This window comes from Helicoverpa zea, chromosome 3, assembly GCF_022581195.2.
Source record: "Helicoverpa zea isolate HzStark_Cry1AcR chromosome 3, ilHelZeax1.1, whole genome shotgun sequence".
NCBI lineage: Eukaryota > Metazoa > Arthropoda > Insecta > Lepidoptera > Noctuidae > Helicoverpa > Helicoverpa zea.
Genome location: NC_061454.1, coordinates 10871223 through 10894169, shown reverse-complemented (window position 1 = coordinate 10894169; position 22947 = coordinate 10871223). Strand labels below are relative to the sequence as shown.

At 34.3% G+C, this 22947-nt stretch overlaps 1 protein-coding gene across 2 annotated transcripts; it reads left to right on the top strand.

Annotated features, from left to right (window-relative positions):
• Positions 1-426: 426 nt before the first annotated feature.
• LOC124646119 (alpha-tocopherol transfer protein-like) lies at positions 427-17428 on the top strand. 2 transcript variants are annotated; one of them, XM_047186197.1, is made up of 6 exons: positions 427-574; positions 12370-12514; positions 14140-14234; positions 15557-15707; positions 15882-16075; positions 16296-17428. In XM_047186197.1, exons 2-6 carry the CDS (start codon positions 12376-12378, stop codon positions 16641-16643), a joined length of 927 nt encoding a protein of 308 aa, XP_047042153.1. In that variant the 5' UTR covers positions 427-574; positions 12370-12375; the 3' UTR covers positions 16644-17428. The 2 variants fall into 2 exon arrangements, with proteins under 2 accessions (XP_047042153.1, XP_047042152.1); XM_047186196.1 differs by lacking the exon at positions 427-574 and adding an exon at positions 3704-3837.
• The last annotated feature ends 5519 nt before the right edge of the window (positions 17429-22947 follow it).

Sequence of the window (22947 nt, the reverse complement as noted above, 5' to 3'; positions counted from 1 at the left end):
CCGGGTTTGGGTTCAACAAATGACTTTTCATGATAAACTATGTCGGTATCACCACAGAGAAATCAAATGAGGAAAATAGTAAAACTAAAAACACTTCATGCATAACTATTATCATCCATTGTGTAAAATGGACTCTTTCTCATTTCTGACTAAATCTAATAGATTTTTTATAGCCACATCAAATCGATCAAAAGGTTAAGGATTGTAATTGTTGTTTAGACAAAGGTCGACACGAATCGGCCTCGATCGAACAACATGCGGCAAATAGCCATAAGCATCTAAAGAGCTATTGGATATACGTGAAAATTACTTTCGTTTTGGTGGTAATACAATGTAATATTGACGTGCTAATTATTTTTGGCTTGGACCGTCGTCCCCACGTGTGTGAGACCTGGTGCCAAACGTATGAGGTATAAAGCGGTCGAGTGGATTTGCGTGAATGTTTAGTGCGAGTAAAGGACTCTGGTCGTGAGCGGGTGCTCTGTTCTCATACAACGCGTAAAGCGCCGGCGCAGTGCTCGTCGCGCCGCACTACTGCGCGCGCGCCTCCTTTTGTGATCTGTTTATATTAAGGGTGAGGATATTTTTTGAATCATGCTTACTTGTTTTCATATTTTATTAATGCAGTTAAATTCAATACACAGAAACTCGTTCATTAATATTACCTATTTTAATACTTTTAGTAGATTTTTTGTATTTTCCATTTTCTTTGTTTGGTGACTTATATACGATAACTAAAACGTTATTGTTACAAATTGCATACATTGCATTCCCAGTAGAAGCCGGCATTGCTTCTTATCACAGTCATTCACCGACTACTTCATAATTATTTGTAATTATTTAGCTTTGAGCTTTAATCGCTGAAAGATATCGAAAGTTTATATGAAACAACAATGTGATATGGTTTGATTCACTGAACTATTTTTATGACGTCAGCTTTTAGGTAGAATAATAATAAACAAGTTTGCTTCGAATCAGTGCAGCGTATCGTAGTTTATTCAAATAGATATGATAATTAGAACATCATTTGTATAGATCATTCTTGAGTTAGGTAGGTATGTTGAAACTTTATTGCAGACACAATTTTCAGAGCACTCTATGAAGTGTCTTCGGCTCTCCTTTATACTGTCTGTACTCCAGTTTCAGTACAGTTTCTTCTTTAAAGATAAGTTGCATTAGCTTACAACTTTACATATCACTTATTTTTCTAATTTCTTGTCAATTGACTTTAATTATCCGCATATCGTTTATGTAACAAGGAGAATCTTAGATATCAGTGGCTTATAAATTATTTTTTCCATTGAGTAATACGATTATTCGAATAATCATTTAAGATAAGGATAATGTTTAATTCTTAAATAGTGTTTATTACAGAATATTTTATTAGTAGTGCGATACTAACGATCAGTGTTACTATGGTACGTAATATTATTTGTTTTGCGTTTTTATTAATATCACGTAGGTATTAGAGATTTCTCTTTGATCCTTCGGATTGAGCAGTTTTTAAAATATCACGTATCACAGGGCACTGATTTTAAAATAAGGTTATTAATTCATTTCACCGTAGGTGTTGCATATGTCTTTATGATAGCATTGATTTTGGCACATAGGTCCTAAACCAGTTGTCAACTACTTATTTACAAATTGAGGCATACTTGTTTATAAAATGAAAAAAAGGATGCACGTTAGGATCTATTCGGATACAAATATTATCTATGGCTTAACATAATCAAGGTAGGCATAATATGACCCTGCATGTTACCTACTATTTAATTTTGATTGATATAACTTGCATAATAATTTTGATCGCAGACTAATTCAATGCCATGCGTGGTTTTCAAATAAAATGTGAAGGTCAGAAGTTTTCTATTGACATACCTACCATAGGTACCGGAAAACATAATGGACGTAGGTATATCTATACTCGCTGATTAATCAAACGAATCCAGACAAAAGAATATTCTGACATACTGAGAAAGTTGATATGTAATATTTAAATTGTGTTTTGATTTAGCACAATAATTTTCGTAGGGCGTTGGATTTCAGCCTTGTATCATAGACAATTGATGCAATACTCAAAACAACGTTCTCACAGTGCTCCTTTCGAAACATTTTGAAAATCATCGGTTGTTTCGTTTTACGTTGTGCCGGCTCGGCCGGGCGTTGCGCGCGCGCCGGCCTTGGCGACGGCATAGCGGCTATTCATTCGCACACGTGGTGATCTAGTCTACCATCCACTGCACTGTCAATGCCATGACCATGGTTTTTTTCCCTTTTACTATTACATTAAATATGCGCGTCCGTAATTTCGAGTTAACCTCTTTGATGGAGATATAAAAGTACTTTGTAAAGAATCAAATTGTAAGGTTTGTGTCCATATAAAAATGAAATACAAGTCTAAAACCTGATTTGAAAGTTGATCAGCAGTTGCAGCTCGTTAACAAAATATTGATTTTCAAGGTCAAGGAAAATTGCTTCTGGAAACTGTAACGACCAAGTGCTTAGATGGAACGAACTAAATATAAAGCAAATTCTTCTCTCCCAAATAAATCAAGAAGTTTTCATGACCTCTGAACTCGTGGCTGTTGTCCGCGCGCGTTCACTGACTTTATAATTTGTGTCACTTGTTAATTTTGTCATTTCCTTTACCCTTCTATTGTGTTAAAGTTTTTATGCCACAAAAATTAACTTCGAAAAATCTGCTATTTTGGAATAATGGGGGAGAGTTGAATGACTTTATGCGGTAGGTTTGTTCTTTCGTTTTAATTTTATGTTATGATTGTTGAAGACTTGTGGCTATAATGCCGATTGTTTGGACGCAATATTCGTTCCCATGTGTGGGCGACTATGATGACTCAGAAATTGCACGGTCCGCGCGTTGTTTAGTAAATAAACAGCCCCGGCACACAAGGTATTATTATGTATTACATAAAGGACCGCTCACATTCGCATTTCTTTTATCATGGTAATGAACTAGCGTGGTAGATGCTTGTTAAGTTGTTACAAGAATACCTTTGTTTTCCACACTTTGTTAGATCGTTTTGTTTTGTCATTTTTTAAGCCTTGGAGTTTGTAATAAAATAAACCTACAATCTCTATGTTTGGTAATATGATTGTTGTATGAAAAACAGATTAGCATTTAAGTACTATTTTAAAATAATAAAGTAATCTACATACTAATTAATATTACTGAGGTTTTAATAACGATACAAAATCACCTTGTGAGAGTTATCTACATATCTCTAGTTTTGTTTATTTGAGTATTTAGATGACCTCTAAAATTTCAGTAAATGCATTCCGTTCTGAATGCCGTTCCGACTTATGAAATGCAATTAAATATGAATTCAAGTGAAAATGTATTATGCAGTTTATTTTAGACTAATTCTTTGCTCTTCTTGACCGAGGAATCTACCTCTCTAGGCTCTATTTGAAGAAGAGCAAATAGTTTGGTATCAGAATATATGCTCGGTCAGTGGAATTAACGAAAACTTACGTACCTACTTACTACCCTTCCTTCGGAGTGTTATGAGAAGGAAATCAATCTTATTTCTGTCATTTAATTACCATTCAATACTATGCTATAGAAGCAACTTGTCATAGTAGTACTGAATGATAATAAAATGAATGACATAAATAGGAATTCTAGGTTTTTATCGTAACAGGAAACCACAAGTCAGTGATACAATACAAATACATACATAGGTGGTGATGCACAGAGTTAATGTGGCTAGTGGCTAGTGTGCACATAGGTAGTGTAAGCATGAGTACTATAATAATGTCTATATTTTACTCGTAATTAGTTAATCGCCGATTGTGAAGGTTTACATGATGTCACAAGTAAGTACTTACCAGCATTAGTTTTTTGTGTCATATTTTACCTCATTATCATTACAAGTGGTTAATATCTTTGTTTCTCAACAAAAACTTTAAAATACATCGGGTCTTTTGTCAGAAAATTGCAATTATATAGTGTTTTGTCATATTTAGCAACAAAAGTATAGACAGAGCTGTGGAGTTCGAAATTCAATTGCTAGCCAAAACTATAAAAAACAAACGACTGTTTTGGTGGATTTCGTTAATTTTAAAATATTGAAAAGTTTGTTTTGTTCTGACATGCTGAAATGCCTATGCTGTGCCTAATCACGTCAATATCTTGTATCGCATCATATAACTGTATCTAATAAAGTTTAAAATAACTAAATTTTAGTCCGACTAAAATGAGAACATTGTTGAAGAATATCTGCCCAAAGATGGTTTTGGTAAATACCCAATAATGAGGGCGGTTCAAACAAATATAATAATGCATTATATTGTGCACACAGGTAATATAACGATGAACACATTGCGCCAATGCGAACCTACTCTTAGCAAAGGAAAATAAAACACCATGTGGAATCCAGTTTGACAGCTTTTTAATCACCAATATCAATGGCTATAAGTACTAACATGATTGATAACTTATATCCCGTCAATAGTAAATGTACTAGGTATCATGCAATCCAAATAATTTTCATTGTCATAGCTGTGGACATAGAATCACAACGAATTTCTCGAAAAAAATATGTAGGTAGGTATTGGCCTAAGGCAAACTTCTAAATGCACGTAGTTGCACATGAGCAAACACTCAAGATCACGAAAACAGGTTTTATTTGATTCGTTTTACCTTGATCGCCAATTGAAAATGTAATTTTAGGTGTAACTAAAACTGAACTGGTTGATTTGGTACATTTCCTGCGCTGCACTTAGCGCAACTCGAGCGTGACGCCCCAAACCATCTCACAACAGCCAGTCTTGACCTTGGTCAAAGCGATTTCGTCAGTCAAGGTTGAAAGGCTAGGTTAAGTTATCTTTTATCGATTTGGGCTCGGATTGAGTCGTTCAATAACCCCTGCCAAGATTGTTTTGATTAAAAATCTTAAGTGTAAACTATGCTTCAAGACGAGTGGCCAGCAATACGTGGTGATTGAAATATTTACAATTACGCGTCACTAGCAAGCCTCACCAGGGAAATATGTAAAGATAATTAACTAGAAACTTGCTTAATGGGATTATACGTACACACATGTACGCATATTATTAAAACCATTGCACCCTGTTACTTAATGTTAACTTACGTGTAAACAACTGATTTAACACTTGTATAATGAGTACATTTCCAAGCATTTTACTGGTAACGTGTAATAATTCTTTCCAGTGTACACGCAAAGCAATCAAACTAAATACTGTTTCGTCTGAATTCAACACTCAACAGAAATCGACAGAAAGCTTTAGAAGCTCTTTAAGAGTCAGCCAGCAACGTTCAAGTTATAAAGCTGCACAATGCAATATTTATGTTTTTCTCTTTTTCCATCAAACCGGGTGCATACCACTTTTTTCTTTTTTCTTGGAAGTAGTTTAGCTGGTGCTAAAAGTGACAAAGGACACAGCTACTGCAAATATTTTTTTCTGTAATTGACAATTATTTTAAGTCGCTGCCACAGTGTATTATTATATAAACAGCAGCTTTTCTGCAGAAACATTTGTGTTTCGTGAACAAATTATGACTACTTAATAACTTGGTAGAAACTCTTTTCAATTTTAAACCGGGTAAGCATTATTTTTATGGCTTTGTCTTAAGTATCACGGTGTCAAAATATTTTCAAAAAGTGTAATAAAGTAACAAAATATAAACCCTGCAAAATGAAAAAGGAATTTTTTTGTACATGACGTGTAGCAACTGTCGTATAAAAAAAAAACAAAGTTTTAACATTAAACGTGAAACATGGATTGATCACGTTTGATATAAAAACAGATAAAAATACAACAAAAAGTCAAGTATTTAAAAATGAAAAATGACAAGCATTGTTGATTATATCATCTTTAAAAATACATAATTATATTGTGTGATGTATGCACGATATTTTAACTTGTCAAAAAAGCTTGTGTACTAAGTATTTTGCAATGTTTGTTCGTGCCAAGTACCTACTACGTACTGCGTTTGGACGTTCAATATTGTTCAGTTGTTATTGTAACCTAGAATAGAGGTGCAACATTTTACAGAAACATAACAATGGATTGCATATGCACAACAGTGCATAGATTCTGACTGCTCCCGTTTAACAATACAAGCTTTGCAAAGGAACCTTAATTTTATCTAGATCTTTACCTATTTGTTGCGATTTACCTGCCTTTAAAAACATGTAGCAAATATGATTGTAACACGGAAGGACGTCAGTAATGTTTTGCCGGAATGTTAATTTATGATAATTCAAATAAATAACGTAATAATAATCAGGTTTTTTACATAATAGAAGCATGTTAGAATCGTTATGTTAAAAATAGTAAGTATGTTGTTATTTCCGTCAATAGTAATATTGATTTCGTTTTTATTTTTTGTTTAAAAACGTTAAAGTTTAATCAAAAATTACCTGATCGATTATTTAATGCATAGTTAAAGCATCTCGTAAAAGCAATTCAATTACGATACAAGTTATTTCTTTAATATCGTAAGATCAATAACGGCTGAAGTATCTACTTACATATTATTTGATATTTCGCAAGTAACCTTAATCGTGGACCTCGATTGAAGAAGGTCCAACGGTGAAGTACTCGTACATTGCCTTGTTCTATACATTAGTATCATTTTCTATCTGACTATGCGAGTATGGAAAACAGCTACAGTGTGTAACCTAATGATTTATAACGAACATAGTTCTGAAGTTACTTTATTAAGGCACTATTGATTCTAATTTTAAAAGATCTTTACGAGTAAGTTAGAACCGTGGTTTGGACCTTCGATTTGATTGCAGGCTTCATAGCTTTAATTTATTTTTGTCGTTCGACAAAATTATATAGTTTGCTGTTTACTTTAGCCGATTATACCCTAGCTTAAGTCATTGGAGGAAGGAAAGTATGTAACTGTTAGAGGCAAAGATTGATCTTAAAATTATCTTAGTATCTACAATATAATTTATGAAGCTGAAAAGGAAATTATACTTTTACTTTTATAAGGCCTAGTGGGAGTTTTACCTACTTATGAGTAGTCTTCTTCTTCTTCTTCTTTCGAGTCGATGACATGTCATATGAGACTACACTATGTCAGCCCAATATTCCGCCACAGCGAGAGCACGGCCGGATGCGCTCATTAAGTCCTCCTGCGAGCAGGTTTCAGGGCACAGTGGACATGCGATTAGGTGGGACATCGTCTGCACGGCAGCCCCGCACTCGCACCCAAGGTCCGCCCCGCCCGCGAAACCCCACCTGGATCGATTATCTTGAGTAGTAAGAACCTAAAATATATGTACGTTATCTTGACAGTATCTCAAGATAATAATCTAGGTGCATTAACTAAATGGTGGTTTGCATAACCATAAGTTTTTTGAATGTTTTTTTTTTTTTTTTTTAGTAATAAAAGTATTTAATGTGGTTATCTGAAATCAGTCTCTACCCGTAAGCTGTTTTTTCACAGTTTTTTCGTGGGAACTTTAAAACAGCAGAATTTTAAGCACACAAGCGGGGTGAAACGGAGAAATTTTGAAGCAACTATTAGAATTTCGTTATTTAACGTCTCAACTTCAACCTTTCAGTAGTATACCTGAGCGGAAAAAATCTATTGCTTGCTTAAAAGCCTCTCCGCTGCGCTTTTGTATAATTTTTCCATCTGGATATCTAGTCAATAATAAAAATATAATATTTGTGCGGATTCTTGTATTCTACACTTACTTATACTTTTGCTTTGAGCCATCAAACTTCCTATTTACAACAAGTTGATTAGAGAAGCAGACTACCAGTTATTTTGTACCTGGCGTATAAAGTAAATATATTATGCGTTTCAAGCGTGAATGTATATTTCAAGGCTTCTTTTTATGATTCAAAATGTGTAACAAGTTTGGTCTTCCTTTGTTTTGTAAAGCTTGTTTTTGTGGTAGGTGTAGGAAAATGTGGCGTGACTTTATAATAATAGAAATAGGTACTTACTCTACTGATATATTGAACTTAGTTTTTTATTTTAATTTTTATTTAGCCTGTGTTGTCCCACTGCTGGGCAAAGGCCTCCCCCATAGCCTTCCATCTTTCCCTATCGGTCGCCATTTGTGGCCAGTTACTTTATGAATATTTTGTATGCCATATTACAACAGAAACTTTTCTGCAAATTAAATATAGTTGCAATAGTTGCATGAATATCAATAATGAAACCTCACTTATTATAGAAACATACGTGATTTTAACTTTACCTAGAAGATTAACAATGTTACTGATTTTACACTTTAACTCTTCTATAATCACGTCTATAAACGATACCTAATTACTTATAATTACCAATAATGAAGGATTGTACCTAAAGTTAAATGGTTTATTCGGTATTACATATTTTAATACAATGTTATTCTAGGGGTCGTTATCTGGTAGGACTAATAGTAGTTCTCATTTAAAATTGTGTTGGAAGAAATAATCGATACAATAATTATGAAAACCATTGGTTAATTCGAAATATACAATTAACCTTATTGATAAATGTAGATAGAGTTGTACTAATATCTTGTACATTTCACAATACTATACTGAATGTGTAGCACTGACCTAATTTAACGAAAACTACTCGCAACCATTAAGAGGGACTGTCTGAAAATGTATTCTGATGCACCAAATTATAAGCCAACAAGATCTTGTTTTCAAGTATTTTACCAGAACAGTTGGAACGAAAATAAAAGTAGTTTTGTTGTACACGAAAACAAGTTTTGAATGTAAACACACATAACAGCTGTCACGATGTTATATAATGATGTTAAATAATAATGAAGTTTAAGATAATGGTAACAAACCGGAATACATGAAATAAAATAAGACTGTTCATTTCTACTCAAACTGCTGTCAAATGAAATTGACTGCCCTAATTTATTGCAAAAACTTAATTTCTCAGTTCCTCAAAAATCTGTTCGGTTTAACCCACCTATATCAGTCCCATTGTCATCTTCGAACTATAGGCAGAATACATATATGTTGCGAGCGAGCAAGGATTTTAACAAATTGTGTAAAGAGTACTCTTTTGACCCATTCAATACCAGGAGTGCTGTGGTTCGTAGGCAACTAAATCACGATTTTTTCAAAATTTAACCTTGTATTATGTAACTATAATTTTAATACCTCATAGACCAGCTGATTACCTAGCTTTAAGCGTGTTATTCCATTATTATCCGTGAAAACCTATAATTGGCTTTCTGTTTCTATATATGTTTACAACATTGTTTTGTATAGCCGTTGGTTTTCCAATAAGTAAATAAATAAATAAATAAATAAAAATGCAATGAAGGGCACCTTGGATTTGCACCGAGTTAAGTACAATCGATGACCTAGCTAGATATCCAAACTAATATTATAAATGCGAAAGTAACTCTGTCTGTCTGTCTGTCTGTCTGTCTGTCTGTCTTTCTGTCTGTCTGTCTGTCTTTTCTTCACGCCTAAACTACTGAACCGATTTGTGTGAAATTTGGTACAGACATAGTTTGAAACTTGAGAAAGGACATAGGATAGTTTTTATTACAAAAAAAAAATAAAAATAAAATTATTCCGGACATATAGCGCCATCTATTGGTCAAATCAAAAATCTGCTGGTATTATATTCCACGCGAACGAAGTTGCGGGCAAAAGCTAGTTGATAATAAGGCAGTGCGTGTTTCTTATAAAGTTAGTCATAAGTCGTGAATGGAGCTTCTGTTGTGCACTTGAATGTTTGTGTGGGCTAGACTACTAAAACTAATTAAAAGAGGATATTTTCTATTTAACCTGGTAAGTTCATATGAACGTAACGTCAAGTTTGCTTCAAAAATATTTTAGTACACGCTTTATTTTCTTCTATTTGCACATGTAAACAAACCCAAAGTAATTATATTAATAGCTTTATTATCAAGATTATACCCACTGATGGAGTAACAAGTAGTGTGCAACATGAAAATCACTAAAGGGACTGTTTATTATTCATATGTGAACGTCTTACCACAGATTGGACAATAAAACAACACTGAACTGTGGGAATTTTGAATATGAATAGATTTTATATGGCAGTCATGATTGATGTCGAGTACCATGACACTTTGTGAAACTACTGATTCATGAGTTCGTGTAGCTTGCAAGTAGTTTATGTGATACATTGTAGTGTTTCACTTGCCGCTCTCAAGCAGGTATTATTGGACATATGAAAGCAATTCCCGCGTTAAAACAGGCATATCGTGACCAGTTTATCTACTAGGAGCCTGTTCCCTGCCGGCCAGTGCAGGTACATTTCTATGCACTTTCTCCTTTCTGTTACCCTGGTATACCCTAAACGATTAAATGCACCGATAGTGAAGTCGTGACCACCGCTTTTCTTATTAGCAGTTCTCTTATAAAACTACTGCTCAATCATTAGAGGTTTACGTCGATCGTAAACATAATCTGTGAGTGATCTTTCGCTTATTTATTTTGTATGAAAAAACAATCACGACACACGGAAGCATTGCACTGGTCAGTAAAAAGTGCATTGCTGTTGCATCACTTCCGTTCGTCTGTGGTATCCGTAGGTAGGTTAGTTAGATAAATGTAATGGTAGTAATTAATAAGTAGTAAAAGACAGGAGTCTGGTTATACAATTTTATTTATACTAGCTCCGTTTTACAGCGATATACCGGTAGTAGAAAGTTATGATTTAATAGTTGATCATGTAAATTCTATTTTTATTTTATTTCAGTTAGTAATAAAAATATATTAATTGCATTTTGCGGTAAAATTAAATTAGTGTAAGCAATAAATATATAATCTTCAAAAATGGAATGAATATCCTGTTATATTTTAACTGTAGTAAGGCATTTATTCATAGGTATACTTTCAGATGCAGTGAAGTTTGGTGTGTTATGTTAATTTAAACTTTCTTTCCGTTTCGTCTTTGTTTATTCTGCCAAACAAATAGTGCATCTGCATAGTTAAGTAAAGAGTAACTTAGGTAATAGGAAGGCGGCTGCATTATTTGACGCAATGCTCTTAGTAAAGCTTTGTGATTCCTTAATATTTCGCAATATCCTACTGTTACGTAACACTGTCGCTTTTTCTTTGCAATTTTCTACTGAGCCACGATGTACAATGATTGCGAATTTATATATTTTATTACCTGTTTGCAGAAATAGCAATATTCTTTCAGCGTAGGCATATGACTCTTATCAGACTTTGAAGGCCATGTGCCCGACAAACAATAGTTTTTTTCTATTGGCTGGGACCGGTGTGCAAAACCTTAAAGATAACAAGCGAAAAATCATAAACCTACCAAAACTTAGACATTTCACCAGTTCGGAAGGAAATAAAATGCAATATAATAATTTAGACTTAAGATAAATATTAAGAACCGGGCAATTTATACGACTACGAGGTAGAAAAAATATTTCAGATGAGAGGTCGTCGCCACATGCCCATAGAAACCCATAAAATGCGGTAATATTACTTTATTATGTTCTGAAAGAGGAAGTTTTTCGTTTAATGGGTTTTCTTTGATACTGCGTGTGTTGCTTTTACTTTGGTATCTATGTGAACTGTATCAACCTTTGACCTGTTATAAAACAAAATTGGTGATAATATATTAATTTTTTACCTGTAAGTAGCCGTTGGACAGGGTTTAGCCCGTCTCATAAGTAAAGTTGAAGATCAATTACATCCAACTGCCTAGAATAGTTATTACATAGCGTATATGTTATTTATATTATATTTAAAATAACTTTACAAAATAATATTATGTGGTTAAAACATAAAATCTTTTAAGACTCATAAATGTTTATACTAGAAAAAAAATACTAATAAAATTCGCTTTTCGATTTACCTGTCACCTATGCTATGAATATTTGCATTTTTATGCATTATAGTTGCTTAACAGTTTATCATAATTAAAATATCAAAATTTTTAATATTGCTTAAAACAGCGCTGTGCTTTGAAAACGGCCGTATAAAAAATTCAATGTCATAATATAGAGCCCAAGGATAGTATTTTGATGAAGCTTTGCCATAACGCATTAATATTATTTCGAAACTTATACCGTGCATGATTTATTTTATTTGCACGTACTTTAATAGTAGGTAGTTCCTATGTAATTGGGTCATATAACGTGCCATTGCAAAACTTCCTGCTACTTATAACTCAATGCGTGAGCCCTTAATTGTGACTATAATCGGCTATAAGATCTAAACGGCTATAAGATCCGATGGAAAGGAAAAACAAATAGGGTGATAAGGAGATTCTGTCTCCAAAATGTACAAAGCCTTCTTTACAACTTGGAACTTTTCAGGCTAGTGTAATTATAAAAAAAAAACAATACTCTGCCTAATATTATCTCCTTTAACGTCTAAAACTAAATTAATGTTCCATTGTTTCAGGCTGACATGCCGACTCCGGACTACAGCGTGGACCTGGACTTGGGCGAACCTCCGCCGGAGCTGGTCGAGTACGCTCGGCAGCACCTGGGGGAAGACCCCAACACTCGTCTCCAGGCCATCTATGAACTCAGAGAAATGATTTATGGTAAATACTTTTATAATAATAATATCTACGATACCCACATTATGATTGTTTAAATGTATCTTCTGTAATCAATTAGTTATGGGTTTGATCCTTGTTAAGTCAACGAATATGGGTCACTACTAAAACATCAGTCTAAAAAAAATAGTCAGCTAAAACAAAATCTTTTCAAATATTTCCCTATTTAAAGATCAAAGATTTTATTTATTTTATAAAGATTTCTAGCACAAATGTAAAACGGCGGACTTAACACGGAACACCTTAGGCGTTTTTTTGCAACCAGTCTTCCTTTGGGTGGAGGAGAAATAGAAGTACTTAGCAGGAAATAGGAGCGGTGTTAAGATTTTGTAGATGACCTACATTCAATACTAAACAAACACGCGCTGTAACTAATAATAGGAGTTCTTGATAAGCCACATACAAACAGTACAGATACGGCAATTACTGGGCTGTCCACTGCTCCCGGCGGCCTTTGTTGCGGCTAGAGCTAATCAGCGGTAATCAGTCACATAGACGCACGTGTAACGTCGATGTTTGTACTGTTGTTGTAGGTACACTAATTAATAAAATAACATCGATATTGTTTTGCCCCAAAATTAGTGTAAGAGTTGGACATAATATGGTATATTGTAACTAAGAGACTTTAAGCAGCATTCATTTGTTTTTGAAACAAGGACCGATGATGAGCATCCATACACGTAACTTTTATATCAATTGAAGAAGTCTAGAGGTTGCTCGCAGGAAAGTCAATAGATTCTTAAGATCTTAACAAACCAGTTTATCCAGCTCGCAAGTGATTACTATTATCCTCATGGTTTTGTAACCTATATAAGCAACATTATCTTCGATCAATGAAATTGCATTCGACGTTTTGTCATCTTTATCGATGAGATAGGTCACATGGTAATTAATTATATCGTTTTATATGTTTCACAACCAGTTAGATAGTGAACAATGGGACGTAGGCGAGTTGTAAGTGACCGTGACATGTATTAGTGAGCTAATGTACTTTGTCTGTCTGTCTGTGAAGCTAAACGATAGATACAAATAACTACTCTCGAAAACTCTATATGTGATGTCCATGCTGTTTTAAAAGTTATGTTGTTCCGACACTTTGTGGATTTCTATAGAATTTCTTAAATATAAGTCTTATTTGTCTAATGTTCCAAGAAATAGAGCATATTTTACGGTTGATAAATTATTCACGAGACGAAAATCCTTCGTAACAAAACAAGGCCCGCGAGTCTGGGGCGCCTGGCAGAATGACAAAGGCAAATTATTTAGATACATGCGCATAGTTAGGTTTGGCAGGGCGTTAAACTATGTAATACTTAGTAGGCACTACCTACTTACTGAGGTTGTTGTTAAATATCAGATATTGCCGACGGTTTGAACTATTATAATTATTTACGGGGGATTCGTCAGTTTTAGAAGTAAAACAACATTAAAAACATGACTTCTTGGCAGCAGCAGGATTCAAATCCAAATAATATTTTCTTCGAATATGTTCCTAAGTAATTGTATTTATAAATATAAACAACTTATATTTACCAGTAGAGCAATAGGTAGAAAATAACAAACGTTTTACCTATTTATGTGTCTTAATTTTCATTCTGTTCATGTTCCAGAGCGCGGTGAATGCACTCCCCATCGAATGGATGACGATTTCTTGATCAAATTCCTGCGTGCGAGAAAATTCATTCCGAAGCGAGCACATAGATTGGTAAGATTATTCTACCATGAATTTTACAACCACTATCATTTGTTAATTTCAGTCAAACGTGGTGGAATATAATGATATGAAAGTAGCAATGACTGCCCTCAGCAACCGATGAGTAAGGCCTAGGGTTCAAGGGCAAAGAATAATTTTGCAAATACATGTTCATAATGTTACATAATTATTTTATGCAAGAATAAAGAATTATAATTTACCCGCGAATTGTAAAAGGATTTAAACCGCAATATTAATATACAAAACCCATTAGTGGTCTAAAAGTATTCTGTTACTAATAAAGCTTGCGAAAATAATGGCATGGATATAACGAATTTTATTTAAGGAAGAGTAGGTAACGTAGCCAAGAACATCGGCAGTAAATTTAACTTTCCATAATTATATTTATGAGAGTTCTCTGGGTTCAATCTCACCATAAACCGCTTTTGTAAAAGCCTCTGTGGTGCGACTACTTCTAAGTATACCTAAGTTTCTCATACAAAGTAATAAAAGTAAAATAGTATGTATCAACAATGCAGTAGATTATTGAGGCTGTTCGTGGTGACTTAGTTACAGTCCGAAACAAATAATATTTGTAGGGCCATCTCCGCTATAACGATTTTCCATGTTGCTTGCAAGTTACACAATTTCAACAACATACATTTATATTTTAAACAAAATGTCAAAGAAGATTTTTTTTATTAAAATGAACGAAGAACAAAGGTCATGAAATGGCTTCTGTAAATGAAACTTTCGAGTTGTGTAACCGATGCTAATTCAAAAACCACAGTTCGGTTGTTCAAAATAATGTCTTATGTATAAAGAATTGTAATTACGGTCTTTAACTGAAATATTTTGAGCAATCACTTCTATATTGTTTGATTGAATCAATTAACGGACTATATAAAATGGAAATACTAATTTGATTTCTATTTTATTACGGTGTCAAACAACTTTTTGACCGTCGTGGTTACTCAAAATGTTAATGTTTTTTTTTAATATCGTGATAGGTCATTTCGCAACACACAAGTTAGCATTACAAATTAAAATCATTAACCGACTATCAAAAGAAATGGACTATAAACTGAAACCGCAAAATATAATAAATATAAATCGATTTTTGAAATATTTAATGTTAATTACACTACATTTTGGAGCATATGATTGTAGGTTTTAAATCCATTTAATAGATTTTTTTGACATCAATATTCAAAATGAAAGGTAATGGATGGCAAACAGGATTTGGGAAAAAAGTAACAAACATACACACAGGCACAAACTTCCGCCTTTATGTGTGATAAATTAGTTATTTTGTTTTTGCATTCTCGTTGCAGCTTGTGAACTACTACCAATTCAAAGAAGATAATCCGGAATTGTTTGAGAACGTATTCCCGTTGGATTTGCGAAAAATAGGGGATTCAAATGTGATCGCCGTGCCTCCATACAGAGATCAGGAGGGTCGCAGACTGCTGTTCTATAGAATAGGTAAGTTTGACATCAAGCTACAAGATAACTTAGCTCTATAGGTATATTGGTCATTATACGTTACACGTGTTTGCATAAATAAAACAACCTAGCCCCGATTTCAACAGACTAACCATTTCGTAACATTTTTCAAGTGTTTCTTCTGAACGACTGAATAAATATTTTTATTTTCAGGTTGTTGGAACCCTAAAGCTATTCCCGTGGAGGATCTGTTTAAAGCGACCATCATCGCGCTAGAGTTGGGTCTGATGGAACAAAGGTCGCAGATATTAGGAGGTATCGCAGTCTTCGATCTGGAGAATATCGGCACACAGCACGCCTGGCAGATCACTCCGTCCGTCGCAGCGAAAATTGTGAAGCTGATGGTGGTATGTATTTATTTTGACTATAATATTTCTCAATTCTTTTAAATGTTTCTTTAGCCTTCTAAAGATGCATGCATGAGTGAATTTAGTAATATTTTTCCTTTCTTAGCAACACATGAGGAAAGGTCAAGAAAACATCTCAGTTAGGTTAAGAATAACTATCGATTGAAAAATTTCGTAATACCTGACAGGTTTTGTAACGATACCGTTTTGTATTTTTCAGTCGTGCTTCCCAGTGACAACCCACGCCATACACATCATAAACCACTCCTGGCTTTTCGACAAAATCTACAACATCTTTAAACCTTTACTGAACTCGAACATGAGGTCTCGGATCTACTTCCATGGTCACGACAATTCTTCTTTACACAAACACATACACCCGAATCATTTGCCGGAACGCTACGGGGGTACTTGGCCGGACTACTCTTACACCATCTGGCTCAACTCCCTAAAGAAGAATTTCGAAGTCGCGAAACAAGTACTTGATTACGGTTACAAATTCCGCGAAGAAGAAGTGGACCCTGAAGTGGTGAGACAGTTGAAAGAAAATGGGTTCAAGTTGTACTAAAAAAATCTTCTACGTAGCTTATTGCTGAACAGTTTTTATAGTGCTTGTAATATTTTTAATATTGATAAGTGTAGATCACAGTCAGTCGGTCTGATTCTGTTATTGCTATGAGTCATCTTGTCTACCAGACAACAGACTGCGATGTTTTTAGTTTGTCTGTGCCTGATAAATGTGGAACAAATAATATTGTTAATGTTGCTTGAAACAAACAAGAATGCGTTTAACCTAGTTTTCTGTTATTAAATTTTATATATTTTTTTTAATAAAAAAAAATCTGAAATAATTAGACCTGAAAATTGTTTACAGCCCAATATTTCGTTTGGAAGTTATATTGTAACGCAAATGTACATGTTATCAATTAACAGGCCTTATCTACGCTGAGCTTTTCTTCTGTCATTCCTAAGTTTAGTTATGTTAACATTTTAGAGTAAGGTTAGTTTATTACATATGAGATTTTGTAGTTATATTCGTAGATTTAAATAATAATTACGCCTTAGGTTCAAAACGTTTAGTGTTTTTTGGAACAAACAAACAAACAATAATTTAGGTATGTATGTACCGGACAAAATTGTATTCTAGTTTAGTTAGTACTTTGATTTACTTAAATTAGTTTAGCATTAAGGCATGTCGAGAGAATTCGTCAAAAAACCTGTGATAGAACAAATTATGTATATGAATGCACCCCTAACTATAAGTATAGGCTTAGGTTATATTTTTAACTATTTCTTAGAATTAAGTTGTTATACATGCTAATTGTATGTTTATTAATATATGTTTACAAAATAGTTTCACGATTTTATTTCGTTTCCTTCCTCGTTAAGTTTAGTAGTTTTTTCTGGGACCTCTCGTACTATTGTAAGATACCTCATTGGCGAAATCTTTTAGTTTATACAAATCGTATGTATGACTCAGTGTTCATGAGAAACATATAACCCGGAAACTAAATAGATACTCTTAAATCAATAAACATGATCGTTAAATTATATGTTGAAAAACTCAATGACGCTCGCTAAACAAATATTTAATTCTTATATAAGCAAACGTTTGTTGTTTATTATTACAACAATGTTTTGCAGCGCTGTCCTTACACCCATTTATTTATTATTTATGCAAATTCACATGACAGCGAGGTCATTGCCATCGGTTATTACAATTAAGGCTTAGCCTGCTGAAAACCCTGAAAAAATATTACTGGCGACTTTTCACGAGATCTCGTAGAATTTTATTTATAACATGGCATACATTGAAGGTTTGAGGACTTTGAAATCCTACGCTGTGACGTGATTTTAAGTAGGTCTCTAGAAACTCAATTCAATACATCCAATTGGTACCGAAGGCGTTTTCTTTATAACTCGTATGACGTCAACTACCAAGAATCTCTCATGAGATCTTATCATCCGCTTTCTATTATTTAATAAACCTACGATTCCTGATAACATTATTTGTTTGTAAAAAAGAGGTTATAATTTATTGCGCCTTAACGGTACGCGATTAAAACTTCAGAAGTGTCGTGTTCCAAGAAAGGTGGCACTTTCCAATGTTTACCAAGCTTTTTGCAAACAAAGATAAAGAGTATTTACAGGGCGAAACAGAGTTACCTATCCACTGTAGTACTATTTCCCATATGTATTATTATTTTGAGCAACCGCTTCTTGGCAGTGACAAACGACGATGATCATCACCTCATATATATTTGTTGGTTTACGGCTCCTATACGTAGACTGAAGGCACGACCAATGATCACCACGACACCCCATGTACGTACACGATTATTGCCAAATTACTTAGATGGAGACAATTTTTATGAATGAGGGCCATCCATCATGTTCACTGTCTAGTCAGGAGGGGATCGGGCATTGACCCCCAAATCTTAGGCTACGTCACAAGACGCGCCCTCGGGCGACAAGTCGCTATGATGCGGAAGCTGATGAAGGGCCGTACTATAGGTTTGTATAACAACCTATGTTCGTACTCAAATGTTGGCCACACTAGAAATTTCGAGAACTGCGCGTGCCAAACTATCGGAATGATGACATAGCCATAGTTCAGGCGCTTCGAACTTGCGAACTAATTAAAGTTTGAAGTGAACTTGGTTAAGGCGTGATTGTAAACATAATAATATTTGAAACGTTCTAAGAATTTTCAGCTTCGTCAAGTTCTACACAGACAGGTCTTCAGTATTATCGTGAACTATTAAAAACCCTTTTCGTTGCAGCAGTTTCTACCTACATTTATATATTATATATTAATGTAACCTGTTGTAACTTTTTTTTAAATAGTTATCAATGTATAATTAATAAAGTAAAAGATGAATCTCATTCCATGGTTTATAATATTACAAAACAAACAAAACTACCTTCTACAGTGAGTCACACTTTTTTTGTCTTCTAAAAGATCACCTTTACTATTTCTTGGATGTCTTATATTAGGGGTTCGTATGTTTTCATTAGATGTTTCTTCGGATATTTGCACTAAAAATGAAGAGTGCGGGTTCCGTAGACGTGCACATCTTGGGAATTTAAAGTTTGATATGTTTTTAGTTTCAGACTCCTCTGTGGTTTGCTCGGCTACGTCGGCAGGGCGTCTGAATTTCCGAAACGTGTTCTTAAGGCGTGCGAAGAATCCGTCTTTGCTGGATTTCGGGAATGGTAGAACTTGATGCATTGATAATGAACGTCTTTCTCCAGGAGAAAAGAACTCTAAATCTATTTTTGAACTCTTATGTACATTAGAACTAGGGCGGTTGACGATCGGTATGCTCAAGTTGCAACAGCTCTGCGTGGCCTCTTGAGTCCTGGCCGGTCGGTGGCACTTCTCCTCGAGGCGCTTGCGCAGGAAGTGCACGCTGGCCGTGTAGAACAGCTGCTCGTCGTCGGGCTTCGCGAGCGCCACATCAAGACAATCCGAAGTCGCACTGTCAGGACTCCTCACTGTTAGACTGTTTCGCCGTTGCATCCCTTGTCAGTGTAACCAATCACTTTTATGTCCGAATACATTTTTATCGTTTCATCAGTAAATACTTTAACAATATTAATAGCTTATTATATTTAAGAATACAAAACAATATTAATTTCCCTAATTGATTATTAACAAATTGTGTATTTTGAATTGACGGAATGTCAGTGTCACCGAAAAAATTGCTTATGATTGATATTTATTTTTTTATGAAAATGTGTCAACTTAGAATTTTTGAAAAGGTTCGCTTTCATAAAAATGTAAGGTAAGGTTAATAAACTCTCAATTTTATTCTCGGAAATACAATTTATTTCACATTCTTAAGCAATACAGTATTCAGTGAAAAATACTTGGGACTATTACAATTGAAAATACCTCGACTATTTCTTTGTTAAGTTCCGAAAAAGTACTTTTCGATATACCTATAGAACATGCTTCTATGTGATGTAGTTGCCAGTTGCCACCACATCCCTGACCTTTCTATTCCAAACAGACCAATTTGGTCTCATTGCCCATGGAAATAAACGAGGTATTAATACATCACTAGCAGACATGCAATTACGAAATTACGATCGCTTGCAATGAACATCATCGTAAACACATTGCTATTTTAGGCTAGACTAGATTAAAGGTCACCCTACTAAATCAAAGGCAATGCTACGAATACGATACCTACCAATTACTGTAATAAAGAATTATTTTTTATTCTAATATCATTTCAAATGTCAAGAAATAATGAGTACTAATGTGTGTAAAAGTTATCATGTACTCATTAATGAGAATAGGCGCAGTTTCGATTTCTTTATTTTTAGACTGGTAAAATAAATTAACGTCATAGAAATACAACATCAATGAATAATATCAACACCTTCCGTAGATCTGTGAAAATTCCCGCAATCCGGCTATTTTATTTACTTTATTATATTTGATAATTTTTAAGGTCTTTTACCATTAATCATAAATACACGTTGGTACATTACTCTATCACCATGGTTTTAGTGAATTTAATATTCCTGTCATCTTGAAATACTTCAAAAGCAATGATAAATTACAGTTAGAGATAAAGAATCAGACGAGTTATTTAGTGTTTGTGTTCATTACGTCTAGTGCTCGCAGTCCGGTGACCCTAGGTTCTTTAAATATCTGACTATCAACTCGCACACAATGGAATTGTCCCGGAGCGCAGAGCCTTGTGGACAATAAATTTACTTAGTCGCACAAGCACCGTAATGAACTCGAAACTTTCCAGATTTAAATAAACGCTTCCATTGATACTTTATTGCAACGGATAAGTAATCCTTTGTGTCTCAATTAAGTGTGTTTACTATTTTGTTTGTTTTAAGTATACTTAACTTTTACTCATATTATGCTTAATATACATTTTCTAGAATTTACTCAATCATCGATACATGAAAGAAAATTCTCAAGCCTTATAATATTTTCTTGAGTGTTCTGAACTTTAAGTACGGCCGTTGACCCATTGATTTCGAATGAAAATTCACGTCGAAAAAGCGCTTCGAGGCAAAATTTACGAAATGTATAAGTCAAACGATTCACGAAGTTTATTATTCGAATTAAATCTGTTTGAATTATTGAAAAATGGGCGCACATTAAGATACTTGAGTACAACCGAACTGATTGTCCGATTGCTGGCAAGACTGTTCTGAATATAAATCGTTTAAGGATCAATGTACTTGTATATTATTATTTTCCTTGCAAAAGTAAAGAAATTCCAATAAAGATAAATCACATAACCGTTTTCGTATCTGCAATATAAATTATGTAAAATATTATTAGACTTGAAAGAAAGTTCCGTTCACTAATTGATTCTAAAGGATCACATGACACATGGTAACTGGTTGGCCGTGTTGGAAAGATTCTCGGTAGTTCCTTTTTTAGAACATGGGTAATCTGAGCTGGAAGGATTTCACCACATTTATAAGGTCAGTCTATAAGCTGTAGTGACCCGTGTCCTTTCTATTGCGTAAGCGATCCGTTTGCGGGTAATTTATTGAAGAGTCGTCTGATTATGTCCCGTTATAGAATTTAATATATCTGGCTTACACGTGCCTCTACGTGATTAGTTGCTTTACGTAAACAAGTATGGGACTGATATTCGTTTTCATATGCCGTTTGTTTTTATGTCCATTGTTGTTATAGTAGATACTTTTCTATTATTCATGTGAACAACGCTTTTATTACCTACGTCTATTATTGGAGTTCTTATGTTTGACATGTAGTAGACGCCTTTAGGTCTTCTAGAATACTAAGGATAATATTTTCAATTCCACGTCACAATTTCCAATTATAAGTATTTAAACATCACGAGTAAAAATAGGAAAATAATTTTATTAGTGATGTTATTTTGCACATACATAAATATACAGGTAGATTTCATTTATGCACAAAGACGAGCTTAACCCAGAATTGACTTTTCTTACAGCAAAACTCCTTAATACCTTCTAAATATTGTTTCAACAAAGCAACTTCTTATCAATTTAGGAAAGGGACTTCCTTACACATATTAGCTTGTTTACTTAAACCTGTTAGCGAGAGCGAAAAGTTAACACAACCCACTTTTAATAAAAGATATGCAAACGGAGATTTGAAAATCCCTGCTAACTTCAATTTCCGTATATGGAAGCCTGGAGGCAGTAATTTTTTGTTAAGCTATATTAGAAGACACGACGCCCCACGACTCAGCGGGATCTGTGTCACGCGAGGAACTGGGACGTTGACTCCTTAAACGAAGTCTTCATTACATCTGAACCAAGAATTTGTTAAAGCACCTACTTCGCAGTAATTAAAACCGCTCTAGTCTGAGTTAATGACCTAACGTTCAAGAGATAGGGAAGCTTTCAAGCGTAGATTGTGAGTAACTCCGAACAGGTAGGTAAGGCTTGATATAAATCATCTTCATTTCTACAACTGTAGCGCCACAGTTGTAGAAATGAAGATGATTTATATTTCAGCACTTCAGCGTACCTATTGTTAGCACTTGGAATACCTTTCTGCCATTAATACATTCTTAAATCCACAGAAATAAATTGATGATCCTTTACCGGATACCTAGCTCGAGAAAATTCATTTTCATAACTCATTTTTTGTAGGAAATTATGTAATGCCACATTCAATTCGGATTTTTGGGATACGTACTTTAGGTTTAGGTAGTGTCATTGACCTCAAGTTTTTCATTCATTTATTAAAGGTTTAACGTACCTTAGGAATTTTAATAACATTTTTATACCAAGTTCTTTAATTATGCGTGTAACTTCAGCCGGTTTAATGCCAGTTTATTTATGTTTATGTGCGGCGCTTAAACTGACAGTACGGACTGAAACGGCCGACA

Bases quoted from the DNA above. Each gene is read 5' to 3' on its own strand.
- LOC124646119 (XM_047186196.1), top strand. The intron at 14,235-15,556 runs GTAAGATTATTC...TTCTCGTTGCAG, and splicing joins CGAAGCGAGCACATAGATTG to CTTGTGAACTACTACCAATT. The intron at 16,076-16,295 runs GTATGTATTTAT...TGTATTTTTCAG, and splicing joins AAATTGTGAAGCTGATGGTG to TCGTGCTTCCCAGTGACAAC.